Source organism: Emys orbicularis, chromosome 1, assembly GCF_028017835.1.
Source record: "Emys orbicularis isolate rEmyOrb1 chromosome 1, rEmyOrb1.hap1, whole genome shotgun sequence".
Taxonomy (NCBI): domain Eukaryota; kingdom Metazoa; phylum Chordata; order Testudines; family Emydidae; genus Emys; species Emys orbicularis.
Genome location: NC_088683.1, coordinates 14199816 through 14227259, shown reverse-complemented (window position 1 = coordinate 14227259; position 27444 = coordinate 14199816). Strand labels below are relative to the sequence as shown.

Sequence of the window (27444 nt, the reverse complement as noted above, 5' to 3'; positions counted from 1 at the left end):
GCGAAGGGCGTTCTCGTGGCTGGCCGGCGGAAGACGTTCCGGGGTCGTGTCCTTCCGCTTCCGGTCGGGGCTGAGACTGAGGGGTCGCGGCTGGTTGCCGCCGCCGCCGCCATGGGGAAGTCGGATTTCCTGAGCCCCAAGGCCATCGCCAACCGCATCAAGTCCAAGGGGCTGCAGAAGCTGCGCTGGTACTGCCAGATGTGCCAGAAGCAGTGCCGGGATGAGGTGAGCCGGCGCGGCGGGGGCAGGACGGGGGGATGTGGGGCAGGGCAGGGGAGCTGGGCTGGGGCTGGGAAGGTGTAGGGCAGCGGAGGTGGTCCGGGAGCCGGGGGGATGGACTGGGGCTGGGAAGGTGTAGGGCAGCGGAGGTGGTCCGGGAGCCGGGGGGATGGACTGGGGCTGGGAAGGTGTAGGGCAGCGGAGGTGGTCCGGGAGCCGGGGGGGCGGTCCGGGGCTGGGGCTGGGGAGGTGTAGGGCAGCGGAGGTGGTCCGGGAGCCGGGGGGGCGGTCCGGGGCTGGGGCTGGGGAGGTGTAGGGCAGCGGAGGTGGTCCGGGAGCCGGGGGGTGGTCCGGGGCTGGGAAGGTGTAGGGCAGCGGAGGTGGTCCGGGAGCCGGGGGGGAAATGGTCCGGGGCTGCGGTGGAACAGGCTGGGAGACTAGATTAGGGGGCTGGGACTCGGCCGTAAGTAGGAGAGTGGCCCCTGGCTGGGGTAGGGGGCTGTGTCGGGAGGAGGCGGGCTAGGAGACCCATTAGGGCGGAGCAGGGCAAGGGCCCTTTCCACGCCTGGGGTGGGTAGGACTTGGCTCGTCCCTGTCCGCAGCGAAGCGCTAACGGGAGCCCAGTGCCATCGAGCACGGGAAGGGGATCATCGCCCTTAGCAACAACACAAACCTCGTAGAAACACAATCCCTGTTGAACAGGAGTTCTCAAACTGGGGGGTGGTGATCCCTCAGGGGGCCGCAAGGTGGTTACATGGGAGTTGCGAGCTGTCAGCTCCGTAGGGCTGACAGCCCCGAGCCCCCATTAAATTAAATTACCTCCCCCCCGTTTTTTAATTTGTAAGGGGGGCTACAGTCAGAGGCTTGCTTTGTGAAAGGGTTCACTAATTAAAAAAAATTGAAAACCACAGCTATTGAAAGACTTGTAATAAAGACTTACATGTATCTGTAGCAAAGGAAGTGTCTTTTACATAACTATTTTTTTTCTTTTGCCTAAATCAATGCTAATGCATATCAGAGGAGGCTATACGTTCAAATACAATTCAATAAACTAACATGATCTGTCTTAAGTCAATACTCAGCATTATAATAATCCACACAAAACAAATTAATAAAATACACTGGATAAGATTTAATTATTTTGCTTGACATTTGTTTCACATGCCTTTGAAAAACAACTGTAAGTGTATTATATTAATAAACAGAGTGAAAGGCTGAGTTCTGCTGCAGCTTTTGCAAGTATCACTGTCCTCTGATGAAATGCTTTTATTAACTTCCTCCAGTAATAACCTTGACAATTTCACAATCAGTAATATACTAGTGCACTAGATTTTCTCTCTTCTTTGGTAGAAGGTCATCAGTATCACAAATACTTGGACAAATTGGGGCATTATTAGTCCTTTCCACTTTCATTGTTGTAGCACTGATCTCTAGCAAATATGTTAGAACTTGTAATGAGCTCTGTCTTCACTTGTGACACTGACATTCTGCCTGATATGTGTTCTGGCCTAAAAATACAAGTCCCATATCACTTTATCTGTTGAACGCAGACCATGTGCTCAATGCAGAACACAGAATGATATCCCCTATGGACACTCACTACCTTACGATCAAGCTCTTGGGTCCCAATGTGACAAACGCTTATGCATGTACTCAGTAGGACTAATCAGGTGAGGAAAGTAACCACTTTGCTATTATAGCTTCAGGATTAGGACCTAAAGGCTTGATCCTAAGCTGCTGAGTGCCCATAACTTACATGGAAATCAAGGGAAAATGCAGGTGCTCAATACCCCTCAGGACCAGACCATAAAAAACACATCAGGATAATGAGCATTAGCTGACTGGGACATAGAATAATCAAATAGCAGTGCAGCATTACTAAAAATAAAATCTCTTATGCAGAGAAGAGCTAAAACTAGGTAGGCATCACAGAAGAAGTGTTTTAAGGGATTTAAAAGAGAAGAGCATAGATTCTTGCTACATTGGGATGGAGAGGGCATTCTGGGCATAAAGGACCATTTGGAAAAAGGAAAAAAGTGAGTGTCTGGTGTGCGGGAGATGTGTTGGTGAAGCCAAGGGAATCTCCTTTCACTGTAACCGTATTAGGGCTTATGACAAACATTTCACACTCCAGAAGCAGGAGCCATATAGTTGCTGCCTAAGCTCTGTTCTCCCACATTAGCGGCACTATGCAATGATGGTATTACCAGGAGTAAGTCAGTTTTATTTTTTAAAACTCTAACTTAGGTTTTGTTGGTGTTTAAAATGTCAGTTTACTGACTTCTGTAAGTCAAGATAATGTTTCTTTTATTTTACAGAATGGCTTCAAATGTCATTGTATGTCCGAATCCCACCAGAGACAGCTGCTACTTGCATCTGAAGATCCTCAGCAATTCATGGATTATTTTTCAGAGTTAGTTTCTCAAACTTCCCCACATAGGCCTTGCTCCTGCAATTGAATCTGGGTGGTTGCATCCTGGTGCCCTCTTGGAGTCCCATTGAAAAAGCTGAATTTTGATGAATTTTAAAATTTTACTGTAGTGTTATTTGGTAGATACTTTTAAAACAGCAGTATGAAAAGTTAAGGGGTAAAAGTTTCAAAAGCATGTAAGTGATTTAGGACCGTAAGTCTCATTGCAACTCAATGGGGCTTAATCGTTTTTGAAAAATTTACCCTGTTTCTAAATATCTTTTTTTAAACTTATTAGCCAGTCAGAATGCAGCACTTTGTTATTGTTAGTAACCCTCTGAAGTTATGTATAGGGCCCTACCAAATTCACGGCCATGAAAAATGCATCACGGACCATGAAATCTGGTCTCCCGTATGAAATCTGGTCTTTTTTTGTACTTTTACCCTATACTATACAGATTTCACGGGGGAGACAAGTGTTTCTCAAACTAGGGGTCCTGACACAAAAGGGGGTTGCAGGGGGGGTCAGAAGGTTATTGTATTGGGGGGGAGGGGTTGTAGTATTGCCATCCTTACTTCTGCGCTACCTTCAGAGCTGGGTGGCTAGAGTGGCGGCTGCTGGCTGAGGGCCCAGCTCCGAAGGGAGCAGCGCAGAAGTAAGGGGGGCAATACTGTGACTCCTCCCAGCCTCCTTTTGGGTCAGACCCCTACAGTTGCAACACTGTGAAATTATGATTTCAGATATTTAAATCTGAAAATTTATGATTTTTAAAAATCCTATGATTGTGAAATTGACCAAAATGGACTGTGAATTTGATAGGGCCATCGTTATATAGTGAGGAAATGTTAACTGGTAGAAGTTACTATTATTATTAATTTGTATTATCGCAGTGCCTGGGCGCCATAGTCATGGACCAGGACCCAATTGTGCTAGATGCTGTGGAAACACAAAACAAAAAGACAGTCCCTGTCCCAAAGAGCTTACAATCTACGATAAGAGACAACAGGTGGCTACAGACAGACAGGGAAGTACAAGGAAACAAGGGGACAGTATTTGTCAGCTTGATAGGCAGTGGTTTCAGCACATGAGCTGTGTAATTGACAAGGTTGTTTTAGACATCATAGTGAAGGAGAGTTTTGAGGAGTGATCTGGAAGTGGATAATAAGGTAGCTTTGCTGATGTTTATGGGGCGTGCCTCCCACTTGTGAGGGACAGCATGGGAGAAAGCACAAAAGTACTTTTTGAAAACTTCAGTGTGTGATGGAGGTTGGCATCATAGGTTGATTGGAGGTGAGTCTCAACAGGGAATCAGAGATGGTAGGGACTGACTGTAGAGGGCCTAGAAAGTGACAACAAGTAGCGTATGTTTGATGCAATAGAGAAGGGGATATAGTGGAGGGATGCAAACAGAGGTGTGACATGGACAAAGGGATGGGTTAGGAAAATTATCTTAGCAACCGCATTCTGAATGGTTATGAATGAGGGAAGAGTGCCTTTGTCAAGACCAGTGAAAAGGATGTAGCAGTAATGAGATGTGAGATTTTGAATGAGTGTTTTAGTTGTGTGGGTAGATAGGAAAAGCCATATCTTATACATGTTATGTAGAAAGAATCAGCCACATAAGGACGTAACCTGGATGTGAGTACCCAGAGTGAGCTCCAAATCCAGGATGACACTCAGGTTATGGGCCTGCGTGACTGGCAGGATGGTGGTGGTGTCCACAGTGATCAAGAAAGGAGGTGGCAGGGAGGGCTTGCAGAGGGGAAGATTAAGAGCTCTGTTTTAGCCAAGTTGAGCTTGAGCTGTCAGCTAGGCAGCCAAAGGAATTGTCAGAGAGAGATTTTAGTTGAGACCCTAGGAGGCAGGTCTGGAGCAGAGAGTAGAACTGTGAGTTGTCGGCATAAAAATGGGAGCTGAATTTGTGTTACTGATGAGATTGCCCAGAGATAAGATAGAGAAGGGGACCAGTGACAGAGCACTGGGGAACCCCCCCAGAAAGTTGGAGGGAGGATGAGGATCCTCTGAAGGTTGCACTGAAGGATCAATAAGTGAGGTTGGAGGAGAACCCTGCAAGGACAGAGTCACAGAAACCAAGGAAGGACAAGATTTCAAAAAGAAGAGCGTAGTTGATGGTGTCAAAGGCAGCTGACAGGTCAAGGAGGATAAAGGGTATGTCTACACTGCACACGCCTTATGGTGGCATATAAAGTATATACACTGCTCTCCCCCCCACCCCCAGCACAGATAGAAATAGCATTGTAGATGGTGAGGAACTGATTAGGTGAGTGGAGTAAAGTCACGCCTGAACCCTTTGGTTATGTACCCTACGTGGCTCTCTACACACCCAAGTAGCGCCTCTCCTGTTTTCACTGCTATTTTTAATAGTATAATGTCCTGCTGCTTGAGTCTTTCCCTGCCCCGGGGAAAGGCTGCAGCAGTGGGGTAAGGCACTGGCAGGGGGAGGCAGCTGGGAAAGGCTCTGGCATGCTCCCCACTGCCAGAGCCTTTCTTCATTGCAGGGAGCTGCTGGAGCTTTCCACTGACGCATGTAGCTACACACCACAGTATGCTGTATCGTGTAGCTCCGTATACGTTGCACGCCACCACCCATGGTGTGCAGAGTAGACATAGCCAAAGTGTATGTGAGTACACTGACATGTTTGCACAATTGTATAAATGCAGGCAAACAAGCTGTGCATATAGACTTATGTAGGTGTATATAGTGATACACATATGATACCGTATTTTAAAATGTTCCAGTGAAAGAGGAAATGGATTATCTGAATCTGGTGATATTCTTTTGAACTGAATACACCTCTTTATTTTGTAAATATTTTTCCATTTATAAATGGAAATGCTACGTAACTGTAAAAGCATTATTTAAATAGTCTCCTTTTTATTCCATCAGGGAATTCCGAAATGATTTCTTAGAACTGCTCAGGAGACGATTTGGTAAATATTTTGATTATTTTTTTAATGACATTTTATAGTTCAATAACAAAAATTCACATCAGTTTCTGCTCAGTAATGGACTTGTATTTAACAGTAATATATTTTTGTTTTAGGAACTAAGAGAGTCCACAATAATATTGTATACAATGAATATATCAGCCATCGAGAGCACATCCACATGAATGCCACGCAATGGGAAACCCTAACTGACTTTACTAAATGGTTAGGGAGAGAAGGTAATTTTATTTCCTATAAGAAATGATTATTGAATGACTGCATTGCCAGTAGTTAATAAAACCTGCTGATTAGTGCAAAATACTGAAAATCCATAAAAAGTATGCATATACATTTATTGTACTCACATCAGTGCCACATAAATAGTGATACACACGTAATAAATTTCAAACCTTATGCTAACTTCTGAGCCTTTTCCTGCTTCATCTGCACTCTGCCCACTAATCCACGTCCACTGGAACTACTACTAAACTCACTTCAACTTTCAACAGCTGCCATTTAAAACAACAACAAACTATTAAAGAAATATTTCCTCCAAATTAAGATGGCTTGAGGCCCTGGGTAGTCGATATTAATTCCTGAACTCGCAAAAGGTTTAAGGCTTGAGATCTACAATAATAGATTTTCTGGTAAATGTGCATATAGAGAGTATATGGCCTGGTGTGAAGGTTTTAGTGGCACTCATTGTAATGACCTGCATGAGTAACGTGGCCAAAGAAAACTCATTCTAATAAAATTGTGAGTAATTAGAACTCATTCTAGTAAAATGTATGCTATAGCACACTGTTCTGTATGTGTAGTGTTCTATATATGTATTTGAGTTTTGTCCTTGTTAAAATATGGGAATGGAAATGCTTTTTTCATTAAACAAAGGAAGCTTATGTACTTATGTCACTGTTAGCTACACTGACCTATCTCAAAATAAATCTGATTAGCTGAAGGAAAAGCTTATGCTTTAAGATAGTTTAAAAGCAGCTATTCAAGAATAGTACATGGAGAAATGGTGTGCTACTGTTAATCAATACATAGATACACTAAATACAGTCTATGATACATGTCTTGGCATTTCCTTATTCCATAAACATTATTTCTTAAATGTAAGCATTTTTCTTTAGTTTGGTTTTGATAGTAACTGTCGAAACATGATCTGTGTTTGTTTTTTAAGGCTTCTGCAAAGTAGATGAGACTCCTAAAGGCTGGTATATCCAGTATATTGATCGGGACCCAGAAACTATCCGTAGACAACAGGAACAAGAGAAGAAGAAGAAACAGGACCTTGATGATGAAGAAAAAACTGCCAAATTCATTGAAGAGCAAGTTAGGAGAGGCTTGGAGGGGAAAGAACAGGTGAGAAGATATTATATATACCAATCTTCAAGCGCAAAAGTGCTCTTATTAAGTAAATATTTAATTTAATCCTCATAGGACTGCTCTGTCAAATCTTCCAATGGAATCTCATCTGCAGATACTTAGCTAGGATACAAATGCTCAGTCTTCACGCTCCAGGTTACAGGTCAATCAGCAGCTGGGGTTAGGGAGGAATTTTCCCCAGGTAACTAATGCTGGATTGGTAACATGCATCATGGGTTGCTTTGCTTTTTTTTTTTTTTTTTTTTTTTTTGTCACCTCTGAACCATGAGATGTAGGCCGGGGTCTCAACCTTTTTCTTGCTGACACCCCCCATCAGCATGCTATAAAAACGCCAGGGCCCAGTGGGGGAAGAGGGGGGAGCCCTGGTGGGATGTGGGGGGGGGGGGACCCTTGAGCATAGGCATAGTTTTATCTCTATTTGGGGGGGCAAGGGCTGACGGGGCTCCAGCCAGCTCGGTACAGCAGGGTCCAGGGAGAGCGCGCCACCTCCACCCCCGACTCACTCAGGAGGCCATCCAGCCTGTCTGGGCTGTGGGGGGATGCAACCAAAAAATATAACTCAAAGCGGGGACTCAGTTCAAAAAGTTTGAAAACCACTAAGGGTGCAGCCAGGGGGTAATGAGGGGCCGGGGTGGCTCCCAGCGCTGCTCCCAGCTTTGTGGGTGTGTGCTGGGGCTCCTGGCTTCAGCCCCCCCACTGCTCCTGGCTTGGTGGGGGGGTGGGAGTTTGCCGGCTTCAGTCCCATGTCGCTCCCAGCTTCAGGGACTTGGGGATGCAGAGCGCAGGCTTCAGCCCCACGTCATTCTTAGCTTTAGGAGCGTGGGGTGGGGCCGCCGGTTTCAGCCCCGTGCCGCTCCTGGCGGGGGTGGGGGGGCCCACCAGCTTCAGCCCTGCGCCGCTCCCGGCAGGAAGGGGGAGGGGGGCTCCGGCTTCAGCTCCGCGCCGCTGGGGGCGCGGGGGTGCCGGCTTCAGCCCCGCGCTGCTCCCAGCTGGGGGGTGGGGAGGGCCACCAGCTTTAGTCCTGTGCCGCTCCTGGCTTCAGCGCTGGGGCTCGGGGCATCGGGTTTCTGCCATGGGGCTCCACAGCCCCCCTGAAAGGGCTCATGGACCCCCAGGGGCCACGGACCCCTGGTTGAGAACCGCTGGTATAGGCCATTGCCAGAAGCATGATACCATACTAGCTGGAGCATTGGTCTTTTCTGATGTGGCAGTCCTACCAGATATTTCTAACTTGTTTTTAATTGTAACGTTCACTAAATTTTGTCTGCTAAATTCAACTGTCTTTATTAAATGTCCTTGAACAGCCTCGTTTGCTAATGGAGCTGGTGAACTCCTGGATTTCTTGTTCTTTTGTAACTAGGTGATGACATTAATCACATGGTTAAAGTGTTTAAATGCTTTGCAGAACTGGGGCCTGGTTTTCTAGACAGTTGGAAAACCGTGGTTCCAAGTTGCTTTCAGATGGTCTATACGGTAAAACCTATTGAAATTTTACCAAATGGGCATGCTATGCCAACCTGGCCTGTCAGTTAAGGAAAGTTGATTTATGCCATGCTCCGCCTTTTCCTTTGTTTAGTCCTACCACTAAGCTGCTCATGTGGATATTCTGTTAAATGTATGTGTTAGATCAGGGGTAGGCAACCTATGGCACGCATGCCAAAGGCAGCACGCGAGCTGATTTTCAGTGGCACTCACACTGCCCGGGTCCTGGCCACCGGTCCGGGACGCTCTGCATTTTAATTTAATTTTAAATGAAGCTTCTTAAACATTTTAAAAACCTTATTTACTTTACATACAACAATAGTTTAGTTATATAATATAGACTTATAGAGAGAGACCTTCTAAAAACATTAAAATGTATGATTGGCACGCGAAACCTTACATTAGAGTGAATAAATGAAGACTTGGCACACCACTTCTGAAAGGCTGCTGACCCCTGTGTTAGATTATAACTCCTCAGGACAGAAACCTTATATTACTTTGTACCTGGAAAGTGCTATGCATACCTATGGCACTAGATAAGTAATAATTAATCTTTCTCTAGATAAATAACTAGTGTTTCTGTTGCACAGCTTCTCTCCAAATTCATTATTCATGGGCTCATGCCCCCCACCTGGGCAATTTGGAAGCGGTCCAGGGCTATTGCTGAAAACTCCAGGGCTAAGCCCCGCCCCTCAACTAAAGCCACCAGATTTTCTGCCTCCGTCCCGGTGGTGGAACAAGTTGGTGGTTCAGTTTCTTCTGACCCTTTTTAAAAAAAAAACAACTTTATATTTACTTTTTTGTGTGCAGTTGTGGTTTATAATCCTCCTCCTCCTTCCCTGGATTGGATAAATAGCAGTGTGGTGGTTTTAACCAGTTGGATCTGCCTCTGCAGCACCTCCCTGCCAGACTCCTCTGCCCCCACTCAGGCATGGCAGAGGTGTCCTGCAAACACCTGGTGTAAATCTAAGTGATGTTCCCTACATGAGGTAGCACTTACAAGAGGCTGTACAGAAGGAGAACTATGCCCTGCCTGTTACTGTGTCTTGCAACAACCGGGATAAAATTCCACCAACCGAGGGGTGGAGGCGGCCCAGAGGCAGACCCCTTACTACGTGGTTCGTCAAGTCTGTTCCGATGTTGGACTCTCGGGCTGTCAAGTTCTTGCGGCTGCATAGGAACGGACCAAATGGCGAACAATCACCACGGGCGACTGTTCGGCTAAGCGTTGAAGAAGAAGATGTTGCCATCTAGCCAACCCTTGCGCTCCTAGGGCCCGGGGCGCAAAGTTAGACTGGCCTATCAGGTCACCTCCCCTCCCCTGAGGAGTTATGACTCCTGCACAGAATATCATGATCAGGAGCTTCTGAGGAAAGAATAAGGAAGAGGAGGGAGCTAGTGGCCAGCTCAGGGTGTAAGTCTCACAACAGACCTGGACTGGGGGTGAGGAAACCGTGGAAGGATCCAGAGTTCCACCCATACGTCTTCATCCCCTAAATGGGTTTCTCAAAATGAAATTCCTTCTGAGACATAGAATCATGCACTTGATGCAATTCATAATTGGGTGTCATTCTCAGATAACATCGAGTGCCCCTTTGTGGGCAGGTAAGGTCAACCAAGGTCCTAAAAGCCAACCCAGCTTTCACTTTATACCCGTGCATACTCACTGTGGAAGCAAGCATACTTGAAAGACAAGTCTCCAATATCTCATATTACACATCCTTTCAGTTTATGATGTCACCTCTGTCAAGGTGTGTCTTAAAAATAAATAAAAGCAGAACATGGACATGTGAGATCGGACTAGTTGTCCATTGAGTGCAGTATCCTGTCTATGGCGGTGACAGTAGAAGGTGCAAGAAACCATGTTGTGAGCAATTATGGTACTCTCAGAGGAAGTCTGCTACTTCCTGATAGTGGCTGGTTTATGATTGAGGCATGAGTGTTTATATCCCTTCTGAAACCAGGGAGTAATCAGAGGTCAAAGTTTTTCCATAGTAATGGAAATAATGTCCTGGATAGAGAAGAATCTACTGCTTTTCAAGACAGTTCACAGAAAAGAGGAAAAGGGAGAATCGAAATCCTTTTCCTAGGCCTCCACCAGCCCACAAGGCACTTTGGAATTGCTAGATAGCGAAGGACCCTGATACCTACAAAAGCACCAGGCCTCTTGGAGCAGGGTCTCATTCATACACACCAGGAACACCTACAGTTAACAGCTTGGGCATCGGAAGAGGAGCATAGTTCAGCATGGATTGTCTGTCTGTTAATTTCTAATACAGTGTGGTATCCAGACAGAACTGAACCAGGATATTTCATTCATTCTAGTAATCCCAAACTTCTAGTGATCTCAGCTACGCTAGAGTTTCTTCAGAAGGTTCAGTTGGAGTCCTACAACCAACCAGCCACAGCAGCATTTTGTAGTCTACCACATTGGATCCTCCATTTGAATATCAGGTGCCATGTTCAATCACACTGGCAAATTAGGTAGGTGGGTGGCTGGCCCTTCTAGTCTCCATTCCCTCCAAAAGGCAAGTTTTGGAACTAGTTCCTATGTCCATACAAGAAACATTCTACCTTTAATGAGGAAAATGTTATTCTTATAGCTCCAGAAACCTTTCTGTTCCTTTTTCCACAATTCCTGGAAAATAGTTCTCCCTTCATTTAGCTCTAACCCTTGGAAGATTGTGGCCTAAATGGTCATTACTAGAGCTCTAAAGGTATATCTCCAACATATGCAATTGTACCCTGCTCATCTTTTTCTATCCAAAATGCCAATCCCTTAGGCCCTCAGGTTGCTGCAGGGAAGACTTAAAAATCCCGCACCAGTTAGCCTGCTGGGCTTCTGGGAAACTATTCACAGAAGTCCCTAGAGGCATTGTGGGATGGGGGGAATATATGAGTCTCATCTGTGGAAGACTTGCACGATAAGTTTTCATTCCTCTGCATTCCATTCCTTCCTTTTGATAGGAGGGTGTCTGTGATGGGGCGTCTACCCCACACTGGCAGAAAAGGGGTTAAAAGCAGCCCTAGGGAGGCTGCACAGGAGGCAGCCAATCACAGAAGGGCTTATAAGAGCAGCCAATCAGGGCAGGGCTGGGCTGGCGTATATAAGAAGGGCTGCAGAACCGAGCAGAGTCAGTCACTCCCTGGAGCTTGAGAAGGAAGGAGGACTGGCTGCTTTGCAGGCGGAGGGCAGCAAGCACCCTGGACCACGCAGTGCTGCAGGCAGAGACCCAGAGAGCTAAAGGCAGCTCCTGGCAGGCTGCAGAGATCTGCAGACTGAGGCCCTGATGCAAGGGCAGAGGGTGCTGGAGCTACTGAAGGAAGTGGCTAGGCAGTGGACTGCAGGTCCCCCCGAAAGGAGGGGAACATGGAGTGTGTCACAGCCGAAGGACAGTGTCACTGAAGAGGATGCTGCAGTCCTGGCAGTGACATGGGACCAGGAACAGAGGTGACAGTGGGCAAGACACCACCAGAAGAGGCTACAGTGCTAATTCCCTGGACAACTAGCAGGCGCCGCAGCGGTGAGGCATGCCCCGTCACAGGGTCCTATCAAGGTCCCTCACCAAAGGCTCTTAAGCAGAGTAAGCAGTCGTGGGATAAGAGGGAAGGTCCTCTCATGGGTCGGTAACTGGTTTAAAAGACAGGAAACAAAGGGTAGGAATAAATCATCAGTTTTCAGAATGGAGAGCGGTAAACAGTGATGTCCCCCAGGGGTCTGTACTATTCAACATATTCATAAATGATCTGGAAAAAGGGAGAAACAGTGAGGTGGCAAAATTTGCAGATGATACAAAACTACTCAAGATAGTTAAGTCCCAGGCAAACTGCGAAGAGCTATAAAAGGGGATGTCTCAAAACTGGGTGACTGGGCAACAAAATGGCAGATGAAATTCGGTGTTGATAAATGCAAAGCAATGCACATTGGAAAACATCCCACCTATACATATAAAATGAGGGGGTCTAAATTAGCTGTTACCACTCAAGAAAGAGATCTTGGAGTCAGTGTGGATCGTTTTCTGAAAACATCCACTCAATGTGCAGCGGCAGTCAAAAAAGAGAACGGAATGTTGAGAATTGTTAAGAAAGGGATAGATAATAAGACAGAAAATGTCATATTGCCTTTGTATATATCCATGGTACGCCTACATCTTGAATACTGCATGCAGATGTGGTCGCCCCATCTCAAAAAAGATGTATTGGAATTGGAAAAGGTTCAGAAAAGGGCAACACAAATGATTAGGGGTATAGAATGGCTTCCGTATGAGGAGAGATTAATAAGACTGGGACTTTTCAGCTTGGAAAAGAGATGACTAAGGGGTGATATGATTGAGGTCTATAAAATCATGACTGTTGTGGAGAAATTAATAAGGACGTGTTTGTTATTTACTACTCATAACACAAAACTAGGGGTCACCAAATGAAATTAATAGGCAGCAGTTTTAAAATAAACAAAAGGAAGTATTTCTTCACACAATGCACAGTCAACCTGTGGAACTCTTTGCCAGAGGATGTTGTGAAGGCCAAGACTATACCAGGGTTCAAAAAAGAATTAGATAAATTCATGGAGGATAGGTCCATCAATGGCTATTAGCCAGGATGGGCAGGGATGGTGTCCCTAGCCTCTGTTTGCCAGAAGCTGGGAATAGGCGACAGGGAATGGATCACTTGATGATTACCTGTTCATTCCCTCGGGGGCACCTTGCCACTGTTGGAAGACAGGATATTGAGATAGATGGACCTTTGGTCTGACCCAGTATGGCTGTTCTTATGTTCTTTTGTCACTGGGTTGGTTCCCAGGTAACTCCTTAGTTTATAAATATCTTGCTTTCTATTGGGGATTTTCTATTGCTGCCTATTATTGTACTGTAATAATTGAACTTCTGATGGCTTGAGTTGAAGGACAGAGCTCACGGACACATTCCAGTTTTGGTAAGGGCGGGGGGAGGGGAAGACGTGACTGAAAATGTTTGAGCGCCATTGCTGAACTCAAAGCATAGTTATCAGTGGTTCACTGTGAAACTGGGGGTGCGTATCTAGTGGGGTCCCACAAGGGTCTGTCCTGGATCTGGTACTATTCAATATTTTCATTAATGACTTGGATAATGGAGTGTAGAGTATGCTTATAAAATTTACAGTTGACACCAAGCTGGGAGGGGCTGAAGCACTTTGGAGGGCAGGATTAGAATTCAAAATGACCATGGCAAATCAGAGAATTGGTCTGAAATCACCTGGATCGATTGGTCTTCAGCTGTTGTTAAGACTGCGCCGATCACAATACGTCCGCCATTCTTCTCACATTCTTGCCTTTCTTCTCCACGTTCGTCTGAAACGTGGTCTGAAATCAGCAAGATGAAATTCAATAAAGACAAATGCCAAGTACTACACTTAGGAAGGAAAAATCAAATGTATAACTACAAAATGGGGAATAACTGGCTAAATGGTAGTACTGCAGAAAAGGATCTGGCAATAATAGGGGTTCACAAATGGAATATGAGTCAACAATGTGATGCACTTGCGAAAAAGGTAAATATAATTCTGGGGTGTATTAACAGTAATGTTATATGGAAGACACTGGAAGCAATCATTCCCCTTGATTTGGCACTGGGGCGTTCTCAGCTGGAACATTATGTCCAGTTTTGGGTGATTTGGAAGATTTAGGTTAGATATTAGGAAAACCTTTCTAATTACAAGAATAGTTAAGTACTGGACTAGATTACCAAGGGAGGTTGTGGAAACCTCATCATGGGAGGTTTTAGAGAACATGGTCAGGGATGGTCTCGGTTTCCATGTTCTTGCCTCAGCACAGGGGGATGGACTAGATGACTTCTTGAGGTCCTTTCTGTCCCTATGGTGCTATGATTCTGTGAACCTGCAGTGCCTCAAAATAGGGAAGAGTCTCTCATTTGGAAAGGCTGTCTCTCTGTATAGCTGTGTTGGCTATTTCAGGAAGAAATAGGGCTATTAATAAAAGGCAACTTTCCTTTCCTATTGGAGCCAGTCTGTTTCAGATTATATCTATATAGAGAATGTTAATTGGAGAATTCTGCAAAAGGGTCTATAACAAGATGTCTTATAGTCCTGATCCTCCTAACTGATCAGGCCATAGTGACTCGTTTGGTAACCTTACAATAGTTGTAAAAATTGAGCTAATTAAAGATCCCCAGCAGTGATATCACATCAGTTGTTTATACAACCCTTGAAATTTATTTTATTTTTCTTTGGCAGGAAAGGCCTGTCTATACTGAACTAAACAGAGAAAATGATGAAGAGAAAGGTAATTGGACTTTTAATATGTATGTTTAGAATTTATGAAGGATATTTGTGATCTAATATTAAAGTAGGGGACTGAGTACTGAGGCTTAGCATTGGTAAAGTGCTTAAAGATCATGGATGAAAAGCACTATAGAAGAGCAAAGTATTCTTCTTGTGCTGTATAAAGCAGTTTATTTTAAAGGATGAGCCAAAACATTTGAATAGTAAATCTTTCCGCATTTGTGTTGCTTCTAATTTGCAATTCTTCGCTGTAACACCCTTAAATGCAGTTATATTTAAAGGATAGAAATAGAGTAACCTCTCTTTATTTTTTTTAGTTGCATTTAATTTAAACAAAGGAGCAAGTACCTCAGTAGCAGCGTCTTCTAAAACAAGGTGAGGAAAAGACACCAAGGCATCCCATTCTGTTTGTGTCCTATCTTATTGTTTGTATTATGGTAGTACCCACAATGCGCTAAGTGTTGCTCACATGTGCAGCGAGACAATTCTTGCCCTAAAGAGCATGCAGTCTATTGCCTGGTCCTGCTGTGTAATACAGAAGGCCAGACTAGATTATCTAATGGTCCCTTCTGGCTTTAAACTCTATGACTCTATTGGCCTGGTGGGTGGACCTGTGTGTGGAGCCCCACGGAAATCAGTGGGCTTCCTCGCAACTGCTGACTAGGAGCCAGATGCAGGATCAGCTCCTAAGAAGACAAGCAACATATGAAAAGTCGGATAAAGGGCTAAAATATACAATCAAAAATAATTAAATGATCCTCCGATATCCCAGCTGCCTTTCTACTTATCCACTACTAATTTCGTCTTGTAAACCCATGTTTGACTACTGTGTCCAATCGCCTGCAGTGCGTTTTCCTGATCAGCATTCAGGAGGGTGAATCCAAATACATTTTTTTAAAACTTCATTGAGTTTCGGTGTAACCACAAGCAGTGCAAGACAAAGGGATCAATAATACAAGCAATGATGATAAGAAGTTACAGCAGTCTGTGAAAACATTTGGCTAGCTATAAACCATCCTTTCTCATAGGACAATATTGTAATTAAACATATTACAGGTAAAATGAAAGCTCTCTTCTCATCATTGGGGAAGCTTTTAGATAAGATATCTGATGTGAGAGGCAGAAAATTAGACTATAAACTGGTTCAGTATAATAACAGAGGGATTTTAAGCTTTGAGGCATATTATAAATTACACCTAAAGATTACACTCCGAGGTAGTGCTAAAGGTGAGTACAGGATTTAAAATACAAACTTCCCTGAATAGATCTCCTGCAAGTAAGAAGTACTGTTCTGAGTGTTCTCCGGCTATTTGCTGGAATTAGTCTGTCTAGACCTCTGTGGAACCAGTAGACCAAGTGACCTAAATTTCTCATGCAGAGTCAGAGATGCTCCCAGGCACAAGATTTCTGTAACATTAGTGCAGAAGTAAAACAGACTTGTAGAGAGTGTATCTAGATCATGGTAATCTGCACTATTTTATTTTTAATTATCCGTAGCACTTATATAGCACTTTACATCTACAAAACACTGTTTGAACACGAGACAGTAAACTCTGTTACCAAAGCAAACAAACGGACTTCCTCCAGAATGAGAAATAATCTTTCATAAAATTGGTCAAAGAAAACGAAAAATTGCAGGTTCAAAATAAACATGAACTAATCCATATCCAGGTATAGGATCTTGATCACTCTGCTCACTGTCTGTAAACGCAGCAGCTTCCTACAGAGAAGCAAGAACATATGGCCCAATTCAATCTGAGAGGTTTTGTTAATGAACAGGTTTTTGTCCACCTATTGTACCTCTGCCCACAGATAAATTTCCCTGTAATGTGCGCTGGAAGAAACATTTTTGTATTAAAATGGTTGAAGCATCCATCTAAGTCTTGGACCAGTTGGTTGGTTTGACCATCAGATTGTTTGCCTCTTGGAGTTCCTGCAATCCAAACACAAAAGTAGGTGCAATTCCTGCCCCAGAGTTTATAATCCAGTGCCTCGATCCTGCAAATTGATCTGCTCCTGTGTCCATACGGGTCCCCATTGAAATCCGGTGCAGGATTCATGTAGATTATGTGGCGGGATTGAGGATAAAGGGTACGTCTATACTTACCTCCGGGTCCGGCGGTAAGCAATCGATCTTCTGGGATCGATCCCGGAAGTGCTCGCCGTCGATGCCGGTACTCCTGCTCTGCGAGAGGAGTACGCGGAGTCGACGGGGGAGCCTGCCTGCCGCGTGTGGACCCGCGGTAAATTCGAACTAAGATACTTCGACTTCAGCTACGTTATTCACGTAGCTGAAGTTGCGTATCTTAGTTTGAAGTGGGGGGTTAGTGTGGACCAGCCCTAAAAGATCAGCTGCACCTCTGCACAGCCTGTTCTCCAGGGGCATGTTTGTAAAGGTGTCATTTTAAGAATCAGAATGAAAACAATATTGTATTATTAATCTAAACCCTCTTCCAGCAGTGTCCTTGGACCGAGTGCATTGAAGATGGTGGGAGGAGCAGGATCAGTTAAACGGAAAGAATCTGCTCACAGCTCAGGTCAATCAAAAGAGAAAAAGAAGAAATCTGCACTGGATGAGATCATGGAGGTACAGTGAGAATGTTACCCAGAGATCCATGCCTTTGTAACCCAAGGCTAAATCACTTACGGCACTCTACTAGGGGCTACCTTTGAAAAGAACTGGAAGCTCCAGGTTGGGTGGAATTCAGCAGCTCACCACTTTACATGATTATCATGGCTTACCCCACGTAATTCCAATGCCTCCTGTTCTACACATGCCCTGTTTAATTCTGGATGCAGATCAAGTGGTCTGAATTTTTTCAAGTGCCCTAGCTTAGTACATTTTTTTATTTTAGTCAAAAGTTATAAATGTTTAAAGAAAACTGCCTTTCATCTTAATGAAAGAGTCCCATTCAATTAGATCACATAATGGCAGAGAGCTAAAAAGTGACAAATTTTAAAAATGCTTATATACTAATGCTAGAAGTCTAAATACTAAGATGGGTGAACTAATGTGCCTGTTATTAAATGAGGATATTGATATAATAGGCATCTCAGAAACATGGTGGAATGATGATCATCAATGGGACACAGATATATTTTGTACCCTTGTATTAAGGAATGACAGAATTGGTCATGGTGGTGGGGGAGTGGCACTATATGGGAAGGAAAGCATAGAGTTAAATATAGTAGCACAAATCTTAAATGAACCAAACTGTACTACGGAATTTCTATCCATAGAGATTCTATGCTTGAATAATAAGAATGTAGCACTAGGGATATACTCCTGACCAGGATGGTGATGGTGACTGTGAAATGCTCAGGGAGATCAGAGAGGCTATACAAATAGAAAACTCAATAATAATGGGGATTTCAACTATCCCCATATAAACTGGGTACATGTCACCTCAGGAAGGGATGCAAAGATAAAGTTTCTGGACATCATAAATGACTGCTTCTTGGAGCAGCTAGTCCTGGAACCCACAAGAGGAGAGGCAATTCTTGATTTAGTACTAAGTGGAGCACAGGTTGTGGTCCGAGAGGTGAATATAGCTGAACCGCTTAGTAATAGCAACCATAATATAATTATATTTAACATTCCTGGGGTGAGTACCAAAGAAGCCCACTACAGAAGCATTTAACTTCAGAAAGGGGAACTACACAAAAATGAGGAAGCTAATTAAACAGAAATTTTAAAGTACAGTTCCAAAAGTGAAATGCCTGCAAACTGCATGGAAACTAAAAAAAAAAAAAAAAATCATAAAGGCACAAATTAAATATATACCCCAAATTAAAAAAATTTAGTAAGAGGACCAAAACAGTGCCACCATGGCTAAACAACAAAGTAGAAGAAGTGGTTAGAGGCAAAAAAAATCTTTTACAAATTGGAAGTTAAATCCTTCTGAGGAAAATAGGAAGGAGTATAAACTCTGGAAAGTCAAATGTAAAAGTATAATCAGGCAGGCCAAAAAAGAATTTGAAGAGCAACTAGCCAAAGATTCAAAAACTAACAGCAAAAAAGATAAGTACATCAGAAGCAGGAAGCCTGTCAAATAATCAGTGGGGCCACTGGATGATCAAGGTGCTAAAGGAGCACTCAAGGAAGATCAGGCCGTTACAGAGAAATTAAATGAATTTTTTGCATCAGTCTTCACTGCAGAGGAAGGATGTAAAGGAGATTCCCACACCTGAGCCATTCTTTTTAGGGGGACAAATCCCAGATTGCGGTGTCATTAGAGGAGGTTTTGGAAGAAATTGATAAATTAAACAGTAATAAGTTATCAAGACCAGATGGTATAATACCCAAGAGCTTGGAATGAACTCCAATATGAAATTGCAGAACTACTTACTGTGGTATGTAACCTATCATTTAAATCAACTTCTGTACCAGATGACTGGAGGATAGCTAATGTGACGCCAATTTTTAAAAAAGGCTCCAGAGCTGGGAAGCCTAAATTCAATGCCAGGCAAATTTGTTGAAACTGTAATAAAGAACAGAATTATCAGACACATAGATGAACATGGTTTGTTGGGGGAAGAGTCAACATGGCTTTTGTAAAGTGAAATCATGCCTCACCAGTCTAATAGAATTCTTTGAGGGTGTCAACAAATGTGGACAAGGGTGATCCAGTGGATATAGTATACTTTAGACTTTCAGAAAGCCTTTGACAAGGTCCCACACCAAAGGCTCTTAAGTAAAGTAGGCAGTCATGGGATAAGAGGGAAGGTCCTCTCATGGATCAGTAACTGGTTAGGAAACAAAGGGTATGAATAAATGATCAATTTTCAGAATGGAGAGAGGTAAATAGTGGTGTCCCCCAGGGGTCTGTACTGGGACCAGTACTGTTTAACATATTCATAAATGATCTGGAGAAAGGGAGAAACAGTGAGGTGGCAAAATTTGCAGATGATACAAAACTACTTAAGATAGTTAAGTCCAAACAGACTTCAAAGAGTTACAAAGGGATCTCACAAAACTGGGTGACTGGACAACAAAATGGCAGATGAAATTCAATGTTGATAAATGCAAAGTAATGCACATTGGAAAACATAATCCCAACTATACATATAAAATGGTGGGATCTAAATTCACTGTTACCACTCACGAAAGATCATGGCTAGTTCTCTGAAAACATCCCCATGATCCAGGAATACAACCCCATGATCTGAGTGTCTGTAGCTTCTGTTTGCCAGAAGCTGGGAGTGATCGATCACTCCGTGATTGCCTGTTTTGTTCGTTCCCTCTGAAGTACCTGGAATTTTGGCCATGGTCGGAAGACAGGATACTAGGCTAGATGGACCACTGATGTAGTAAACACCTTCACTATTCTGTTTTGGTTTGATACCTAAGTGCATAGAACTTGTTCAAGTTTTTTGGGGGGATGGGAACCTTGATATGAAAGGACAAAAAAAAATTGACTTTTTTTTTTCTTTTGTAGTTTGAAGAAGAAAAGAAAAAAACAGCCCGAACAGACTACTGGTTGCAGCCTGTAAGAATCTGAATAACTACATAGTTATCAGGCCAAATTCTGCCTTTGGGAACGTGCACACAGCCCCTGCTGGTTTTCAACATGTATAGATCCCAGAGCAGAATATGAACAAAAATACATTTTTATTTTCCAAACAGAGATAGTATCATAAGTTAATTTCTCACAGAGTTTGCAAATATTTCACTTTTCCTGGCTGCTGTGCGATATTTACTATTCTGAAACATTATACTTCTAATATTTAAGCTCTTTTGTATAGTGATGGCTTACTTTGTAGTTAAAGGACAGGTGCTTCTAGAGCTTATGTACATGCACTTTTAACAGGGTGACTTTTTCCCACTCTGGTGGTCAGACCATATAGAGATTTAGTAGTAAGCTGCAGCCTTTGAATTAACACAACTATGTCTTGCAGCTCAGGGAGTTGAGGCTCATGCTGTCAGATGCAAATGTCCTGGGTCAGTCCTTGCTATCAGTGATCCACATAGGGCTCTCTTGTAACACACTGAATTCAAATTTAAGTATATTTTGAGTCAGTGAGGGCAGGAGATGCCTTTGCGATGGGGTTCATCCCACAATGAAAGTTCTATAATGTCGTGTCTTAGAAGTGATGTTGCCTGCTGACACTACAGAGCATAACATCAGTGTCTGCTTGTGGGGACAACTGGAGTTAAAAGCTACTTGTGATGTAAACACTGAGTTGAGAGTAAGTTATTTTTGTTTGTGTATTTAGCTTTTTCTCTTTCCTTTTTTCCCTACTCCAGGAAATTGTTGTAAAAATTGTAACAAAAAAGCTTGGTGAGAAGTATCATAAGAAGAAAGCAGTTGTTAAGGTGAATCTACAGCATTTTATCTGATAAAAGTTTGTGAATAAAAGTGATTGGACGCAGTTCTGTTTCCACAGCAACTAGAAAACATCAGTTTATTTGGTTGCTTATGGTGGTAGTGGTTGAACCCCAACTATCAGAATGAGGGCTTCCCTTTAACTTTCTCGGAGTTTGTTACCCGATTCTCAGTTCCTTCTGGGCAGTGAGTGACTTGGGATTTATTGCAAATCAAAATAGTGGCTTGTGGGCATCCACTCACCCCTTCATTCTGGATGACCATTTTTCCCTATTAAGTTTACTCTTGTTACTGTTTTCTTCAGACTCTGATTTCATCAATGAGTCTTTTTAGACCATACAGTCATCTTAAAGCTGTGTTGCTGGGGAGTGACCAAGAGCAGTGCATGGTATTTCAGGCCTTGAGACTGTGTCAGTAATCTCTGTCCAGCATTGATGTGTACAAATCCCAAATTATCTTTGAAGAAGAGTCCCCTGGATTCACAAGTTCTTCAGTCTGGTGGGCCTGGCCTAATGGTCTGAAGCATCCTATCATCCTCTGAAGTAGCTAGTACTGGCCACTGTCAGAGACAGGATACTGCACTAGATAAACCATGGATCTGCTCTAGCATGACTAAACCGATGGCCTACATTTTCAAAACTGACTAGTGATTTTGGATGCCCAATCTGGGATTCTTTAAAGTGGTCTGATTTTCAGAAGATCATTGCGCAGCACTTTCCATAAATCAGGTCCCTTTCAGACTTCTCAAGTTGGGCCCCTGAAAACACTTGCCACTTTTGGAAATGTAGACCTGTGTTTCTGAATCTCTTCTCTATTAAGACTATTTTAAAAAATTAGCAGAAAGTCAAAGAATGATTGTGTTTTGTAATTACCCCGATGTATTTGCATCATTAATGTTACATGGCCATTTGCGTGTAATCCTCTTATCTGTATTTTTTTAATAAGAGAATAATCAAGTTATAGGTATCTTTCCCTTTTTAAAATAAATATATTTAATTTTCCATGACAGGAGGTAATTGACAAATACACAGCAGTTGTAAAGATGATTGATTCTGGAGACAAACTGAAACTTGACCAGACACATCTAGAGACAGTAATACCGGCACCAGGTAAATTTATTTGTAAACCAGCTAGCAAAGCTGCATCTGATGGACTGACTTTGATTCTTTTGAGCTATAATTCATCAAGTGTCACCTGAGTCATTTTACTACTTTTGTTCCTGGCCAGCATTTCTTATCCACATTGGATTAAGATATTCCTGTCATGTTCCAAGTATCCTCTGGTTGCTGTTGGTGCAAATATTGCATTTATTCTTTTTGGTGATTTTACAGAGCTTTCCAAGAGGAATTATGCTCCTTCTAAGAAGGATAGGAAGCATTTTTTGGTTTTACTAGATGAAAGTATCTCTCTTCAGGAGGTATCTGTAGGAGCCTGCCAAAGAGATTTACTGATTGTCCTCAGTGATTCTTAGCATGCACTTTCCCTCCATATAATGCATATTATACATGTAAGTGCATTGTTGATGTATTTGTTGTAGTAAGAGGAGGCCCTAAAATATAAACCTTGGTATCAGAGGCCCGGTATGAGGCCTAAGGCCTGAACTAAAGTAATGGTCAAGACTTTGCTAACATAAAGCAAAGTTAAGCTGTGAGCCAGAGGCAGGCCCTGCTCACAGAAGCTGGCAAGGAAAGGGCTGATGCTGCAAAAAGAGACATACCTAACAGGTACTGGACACCAGATATCAGAATATACACTATACTGGAACATTCCACAGATAACATGGAACAGGCCGACCCATCCCAATGACAGGGGCAAAAGGGTAAAATGATGAATAGAGTTGTTTTGATCGAACCAATATGTACAAGGTGAGAGGCGGCACCTTACTACGTAGAGGGGTTGCACCTCAATACATCAGGAGTGATGTGTAACTTGTTTGTACCTGTGTATAAGAGTGTATCCCTGGGGTGGTGTCTTTGTCCGGCCGAGGGGGCAGTGGAAAGTCCCGCCACTGACTGAGCCGGGTTCATTGCCAAGAGGCATCTATTAGTAGTATGCCCGGTAGACTAATCTAAGTAATCTACGGGGAACTGCAATTGTGTCCAAGGTCGCAATAAACCTAGTCGACGTGACTTTGCATCTTACTAGACTCTGTGGTCATTGGGGGTTCTCTTCGGGTCTGCTGTGTCAGCTATCTGCGCAGAGCTGGGGCAGCACACAGAGGGAACACACGCACGTAGCCGAGTGATATCAACATAGGAGAAAGCAGAGCACCACACCGGTAGCATCTGACAACATTTGTCACCTTAAAGTTTCCTCCATTGTCTGGAGTTTGTGATTGTAAGGTTATTTCTGGATATTGGGTTTTTGGCATTCATTTATTTATTTAGGAATATTTTTATGATGGATGAGGGAGAAATTACAAGGATTTTGAAACAAGATGAAGACTTAAATATTGTAAGGTAATTGAAGCTTGCCAGGGTCCCCTAGAGATCTCCATTAGTCATAAAGTGCTGGATTGTGGTGGTTCCTTCACAGGCTCTCCAAGATGGAGAGGATTCAAGGAAACTCTCCCCTCCTCTTGTGTACCTGCGCGGAGGGTGCCCACAGTCAGTCAGTCCTGGGCTCCTGATATTCAAGGACCAGGAAAGTTTATCAGCAGCAGCGAGGTACCCCAGAAGGGGAGTGATTCTAGAAGGAAGGTGATTCCTGTCCTGACAGCAGGACTAGCTGGAGAAGGAGGGTGAATGCTGCATTCTTTCAGAGGGTGTCAGAGCTCCCATTGCTACATATCTCACATGTGCACTTCTAGTGAGTTATGACAAGCTTCTCTGCTCTTCAGCCTACTTAGATAAACAGGCGTCAGCAGCTTCCTAAAAGCAAAACAGCTTTCATCTGTATCACTCAGGCGTTTTAGGATCAAGCAGTCCCTGAAGAAAAGCTGAGCATTGCTTCCAAGGGAACACTGTCTTCTATAGTTCTTGGAGATACAGACTTCCCAAAGTGACTCTGTCCTGTGTTTTCAGTAGAGAGGGGCTTGATCAAAAGACACTGAGAGTTCCTATGGGTAAAGTTCTTCCTGTTTACTGTTTCAGGAAAGAAAGTTCTGGTTTTAAATGGAGGTTACAGAGGAAATGAAGGCATCTTGGAATCTATAAACGAGAAGAACTTCTCAGCAGCAATAATCATTGAATCTGTATGTACATTTTAAATATATTTAATAATCTTGCATAGCACTTTTCATCAGTAGGTCTCAAAGCCCTTTACAAAGGGTGAATGTCATTATTGCCCCTTTGCAAATGGGGAATTTGGGGCACAGCTTGGTGCTCCGGGTCACCCAGCCGGCCAATAGGAATAGAACCCAAATCCTTTTTAAATTCTAATCCACTGCTCAATCCACTGGGCCTCGTTACCTTTAAAAGACAATGGGATACTGAATTTACAAATTGAACTTTAAAGATAAATTTGTAAAATATTTAGTAGGTTTAATTTAAATGTGCTCTGTTAATGATACAATAACTTTTCAACTGGGAAAGCGATACGCTTAAAATGTATGTATGAAATAAGAGAATTCTCTTACTGTATTAATCAAGCTGGGTGTGTAGTTTGAAGATTAATGGATTTTGAATCCTTGTTGTTCATGCTACTTATAGTTAAGACTGTGTTTGCATTTTTGTTACAAACCACCTTTCTCAATAGAAAATATTCTCTGGGCTGAGCCTTAGTGTAAAAGGCCTTTTTTCTTTTGTATGAGTCCTATAAATCTGTAAAGGGAGATTTAAAGTGAAATTCTGGCCCCACTGAAGTCAGTATGAGTAGCCATTGATTTCATGGGGCCAGAATTTCACTCAGTGACTCTGTTTTGATTTCAGAGGGTGGTGGTTACTAAGTAAGTTAGAGTTGTTCGAGTTACTAAGTTGTTTCTAGAGGTGTTCACATTGCTTCTTGTTTCAGAGCTCCTGCCAGCAGCAGCTTAGAAATAAGGATGTCATGGTATGGTATTGCCACCCTTCTGTGCTGCTGCCTGCAGAGCTGGGCCCTCGGTCAGCAGCCACCACTCTCCGGCTGCCCAGCTCTGAAGGCAGCAGCGCAGAAGTAAGGGTGGCATGGTATGGTATTGCTACCCTTACTTCTGCACTATTGCTGGTAGGACACTGCCTTCAGAGCTGGGCACCCAGCCAACAGCTGCAGCCCAGCTCTGAAGGCAGCACAGACGGAAGAGAGGCAATACCGCGACCCCCCTGCAACTCCCTTTTGGGTCAGGACCCCCAATTTGAGAAACGCTGGTCTCCCCTGTGAAATCTGTATGGTACAGGGTAAACCCACACAAAAGACCAGATTTCATGGTGGGAGACCAGATTTCACGGTCCGTGACATGTTTTTCATGGCCATGAATTTGATAGGGCCTTACATATAACTTTTATGTGCAGTTACTGCTCTTGAACAGACAACCAGAGTAACTGCCCGTTTGGTCACTTTAACATATAACATAGGACCTGCCATACTGGATCAAACCCTTGGTTCAACTAGTCCAGTATCCTGCCTCCAACTGACCAGCACCAGATGCTTAAGAGGAAAGGTGCAAGCTTCTTGCACTTGCCAGATGTGGAGTAATCTTCTCCCCCCAAGCATCTCTCATTCTAATACCTAATAGAGAGTGAAGCATGAAATTGTATTTCCCTTTCAAAATTTACCATTAACTATTAAAACTGTCAAGTATCAGAGGGGTAGCCGTGTTAGTCTGAATCTGTAAAAAGCAACAGAGGGTCCTGTGGCACCTTTAAGACTAACAGAAGTATTGGGAGCATAAGCTTTCGTGGGTAAGAACCTCACTTCTTCAGATGCAAGTAATGGAAAGTAATGATACCTGCCTCTGGAGATTTCCATTACTTGCATCTGAAGAAGTGAGGTTCTTACCCACGAAAGCTTATGCTCCCAATACTTCTGTTAGTCTTAAAGGTGCCACAGGACCCTCTGTTGCTTTTTATTAAAACTGTGACTATTTCTGCCCCCATAAATGTCCAATCCCTCTTTAAATCTTGCTAACTAGTAAGTAATTCCATAATAATAATAATAATTAATAATGTGCAGTCTTCTCAAAATCTGACCTTGCACATTAATGCATTGTCCACAGTCTCTGAAGGATGAAAGTTGTACATTGGTTAAACATCAATAAACGAACACAGAAATGTGTAAAAATGCCAAAGTTGGTTGGCATGCAGCTCTTTTGTTTCCGGTGTGCTATTCGCTTAGTCACGTTTAAGAAAATAATAGTTAAGTGTGGACAGGTTTGATTTGATTCAGTTCAGCTATATTGTAATTTGTAACTATTTATTATGAGATTCAACAAGCAGAGTTTCCTTCCCCCGCACCAACCTTTCTTGCAATTTATTCATCTGCAGGGGCCTTTAAAAGGACGGAGAATTGAAGGCATCCAATATGAAGACATTTCCAAACTCCTTTGAGACTCAAAGCAATGGGTCAAAGCTGCCTCGTGGAAACATCAAATTGGTGTCCTTTATGCAGACACACGAGACTCTACTATGTCAGGGTTTTTAATTTGTGTATATAGAAAAAACAACCTTGATTTATGTAAAGACCACTATAAATCTGTTAACATTTGTGAGAATCTTGTCTAAACTGATTCTGTATCAAAGTTGTATTATGTTGTAATATTTTAATTTGTTTTCCTTTTCTAAGATTAGGTGATACCTGTGTGCTGGAATATTTTACTTACTGAACTATGTTAAATGTTTTATAAAATATCACCAGCTAGAAAGGGCCACTTGAGGCAGATACTGTATGTAACGTAGTCTATAGTTTGCATAACACACTTCTGGATTTGCTGCCAAAACAAAATTCTGGCTTTAGAACAAGCAAAGAGATTAAAAGAAAAGCAGGAAGGCAGCAGTGCTGTAGGGGATTATTTTTCTGGGTTTTGATGATGTACATAAGAATGGTTTGGTTTATTAGTTTTAAAGTGAGTGCAATAAATTACAACAGAACCTGCTTAATCAGTACTCTGCTAAACCGCACACCCAGTCAGGACCTGATCCTGGCATCCTCTGTGTTCCCATTACCGATCACGGCTGGACTTGCCTCTGTAGCGACTCCAAGACTTAACCCTTAATTGGCATGATTTATGGGGCAGTGCACTTCTGTGAATTTGAACAGTAAAGAAATGGCACACCTAGTTGTCTGCTCAGTTAATAGAGATGAAGTGATGGTTGTGCTGGCATAGATTCCCCAGGGCCTAGTCCTTTGTTCACTTTAATGCTGCTTTCCTGCTCTATTGTGGATCCTAAATGAGTCACTTTTCTTTGAATAGTTTTTAAAACGTGTAACATTTTGTACAACACTTATTTTTAAAGCAATTTGTGGAATAAAAGCACATC

The 27444-nt window shown here is 43.1% G+C and overlaps 1 protein-coding gene across 2 annotated transcripts; it reads left to right on the top strand.

Moving 5' to 3' along the window:
• The first annotated feature begins 56 nt into the window (after positions 1–56).
• Positions 57–27444, top strand: KIN (Kin17 DNA and RNA binding protein). Of its 2 annotated transcripts, none has more exons than XM_065414048.1 (13): positions 57–225; positions 2538–2632; positions 5539–5582; positions 5696–5818; positions 6763–6944; positions 14679–14727; positions 15044–15101; positions 17187–17313; positions 20165–20215; positions 20974–21042; positions 22062–22161; positions 24145–24245; positions 26452–27444. In XM_065414048.1, exons 1-13 carry the CDS (start codon positions 112–114, stop codon positions 26512–26514), a joined length of 1176 nt encoding a protein of 391 aa, XP_065270120.1. In that variant the 5' UTR covers positions 57–111; the 3' UTR covers positions 26515–27444. The 2 variants fall into 2 exon arrangements, with proteins under 2 accessions (XP_065270120.1, XP_065270117.1); XM_065414045.1 differs by having other exon boundaries at positions 17184–17313.

Coding starts and splice junctions, on each gene's coding strand:
- KIN (XM_065414045.1), top strand. CDS start 112: ATGGGGAAGTCGGATTTCCTGAGCCCCAAGGCCATCGCCAACCGCATC. Junction 21,043..22,061: donor AGAAGAAAGCAGTTGTTAAG/GTGAATCTACAG, acceptor TTTCCATGACAG/GAGGTAATTGACAAATACAC. Junction 24,246..26,451: donor CAGCAATAATCATTGAATCT/GTATGTACATTT, acceptor ATTCATCTGCAG/GGGCCTTTAAAAGGACGGAG.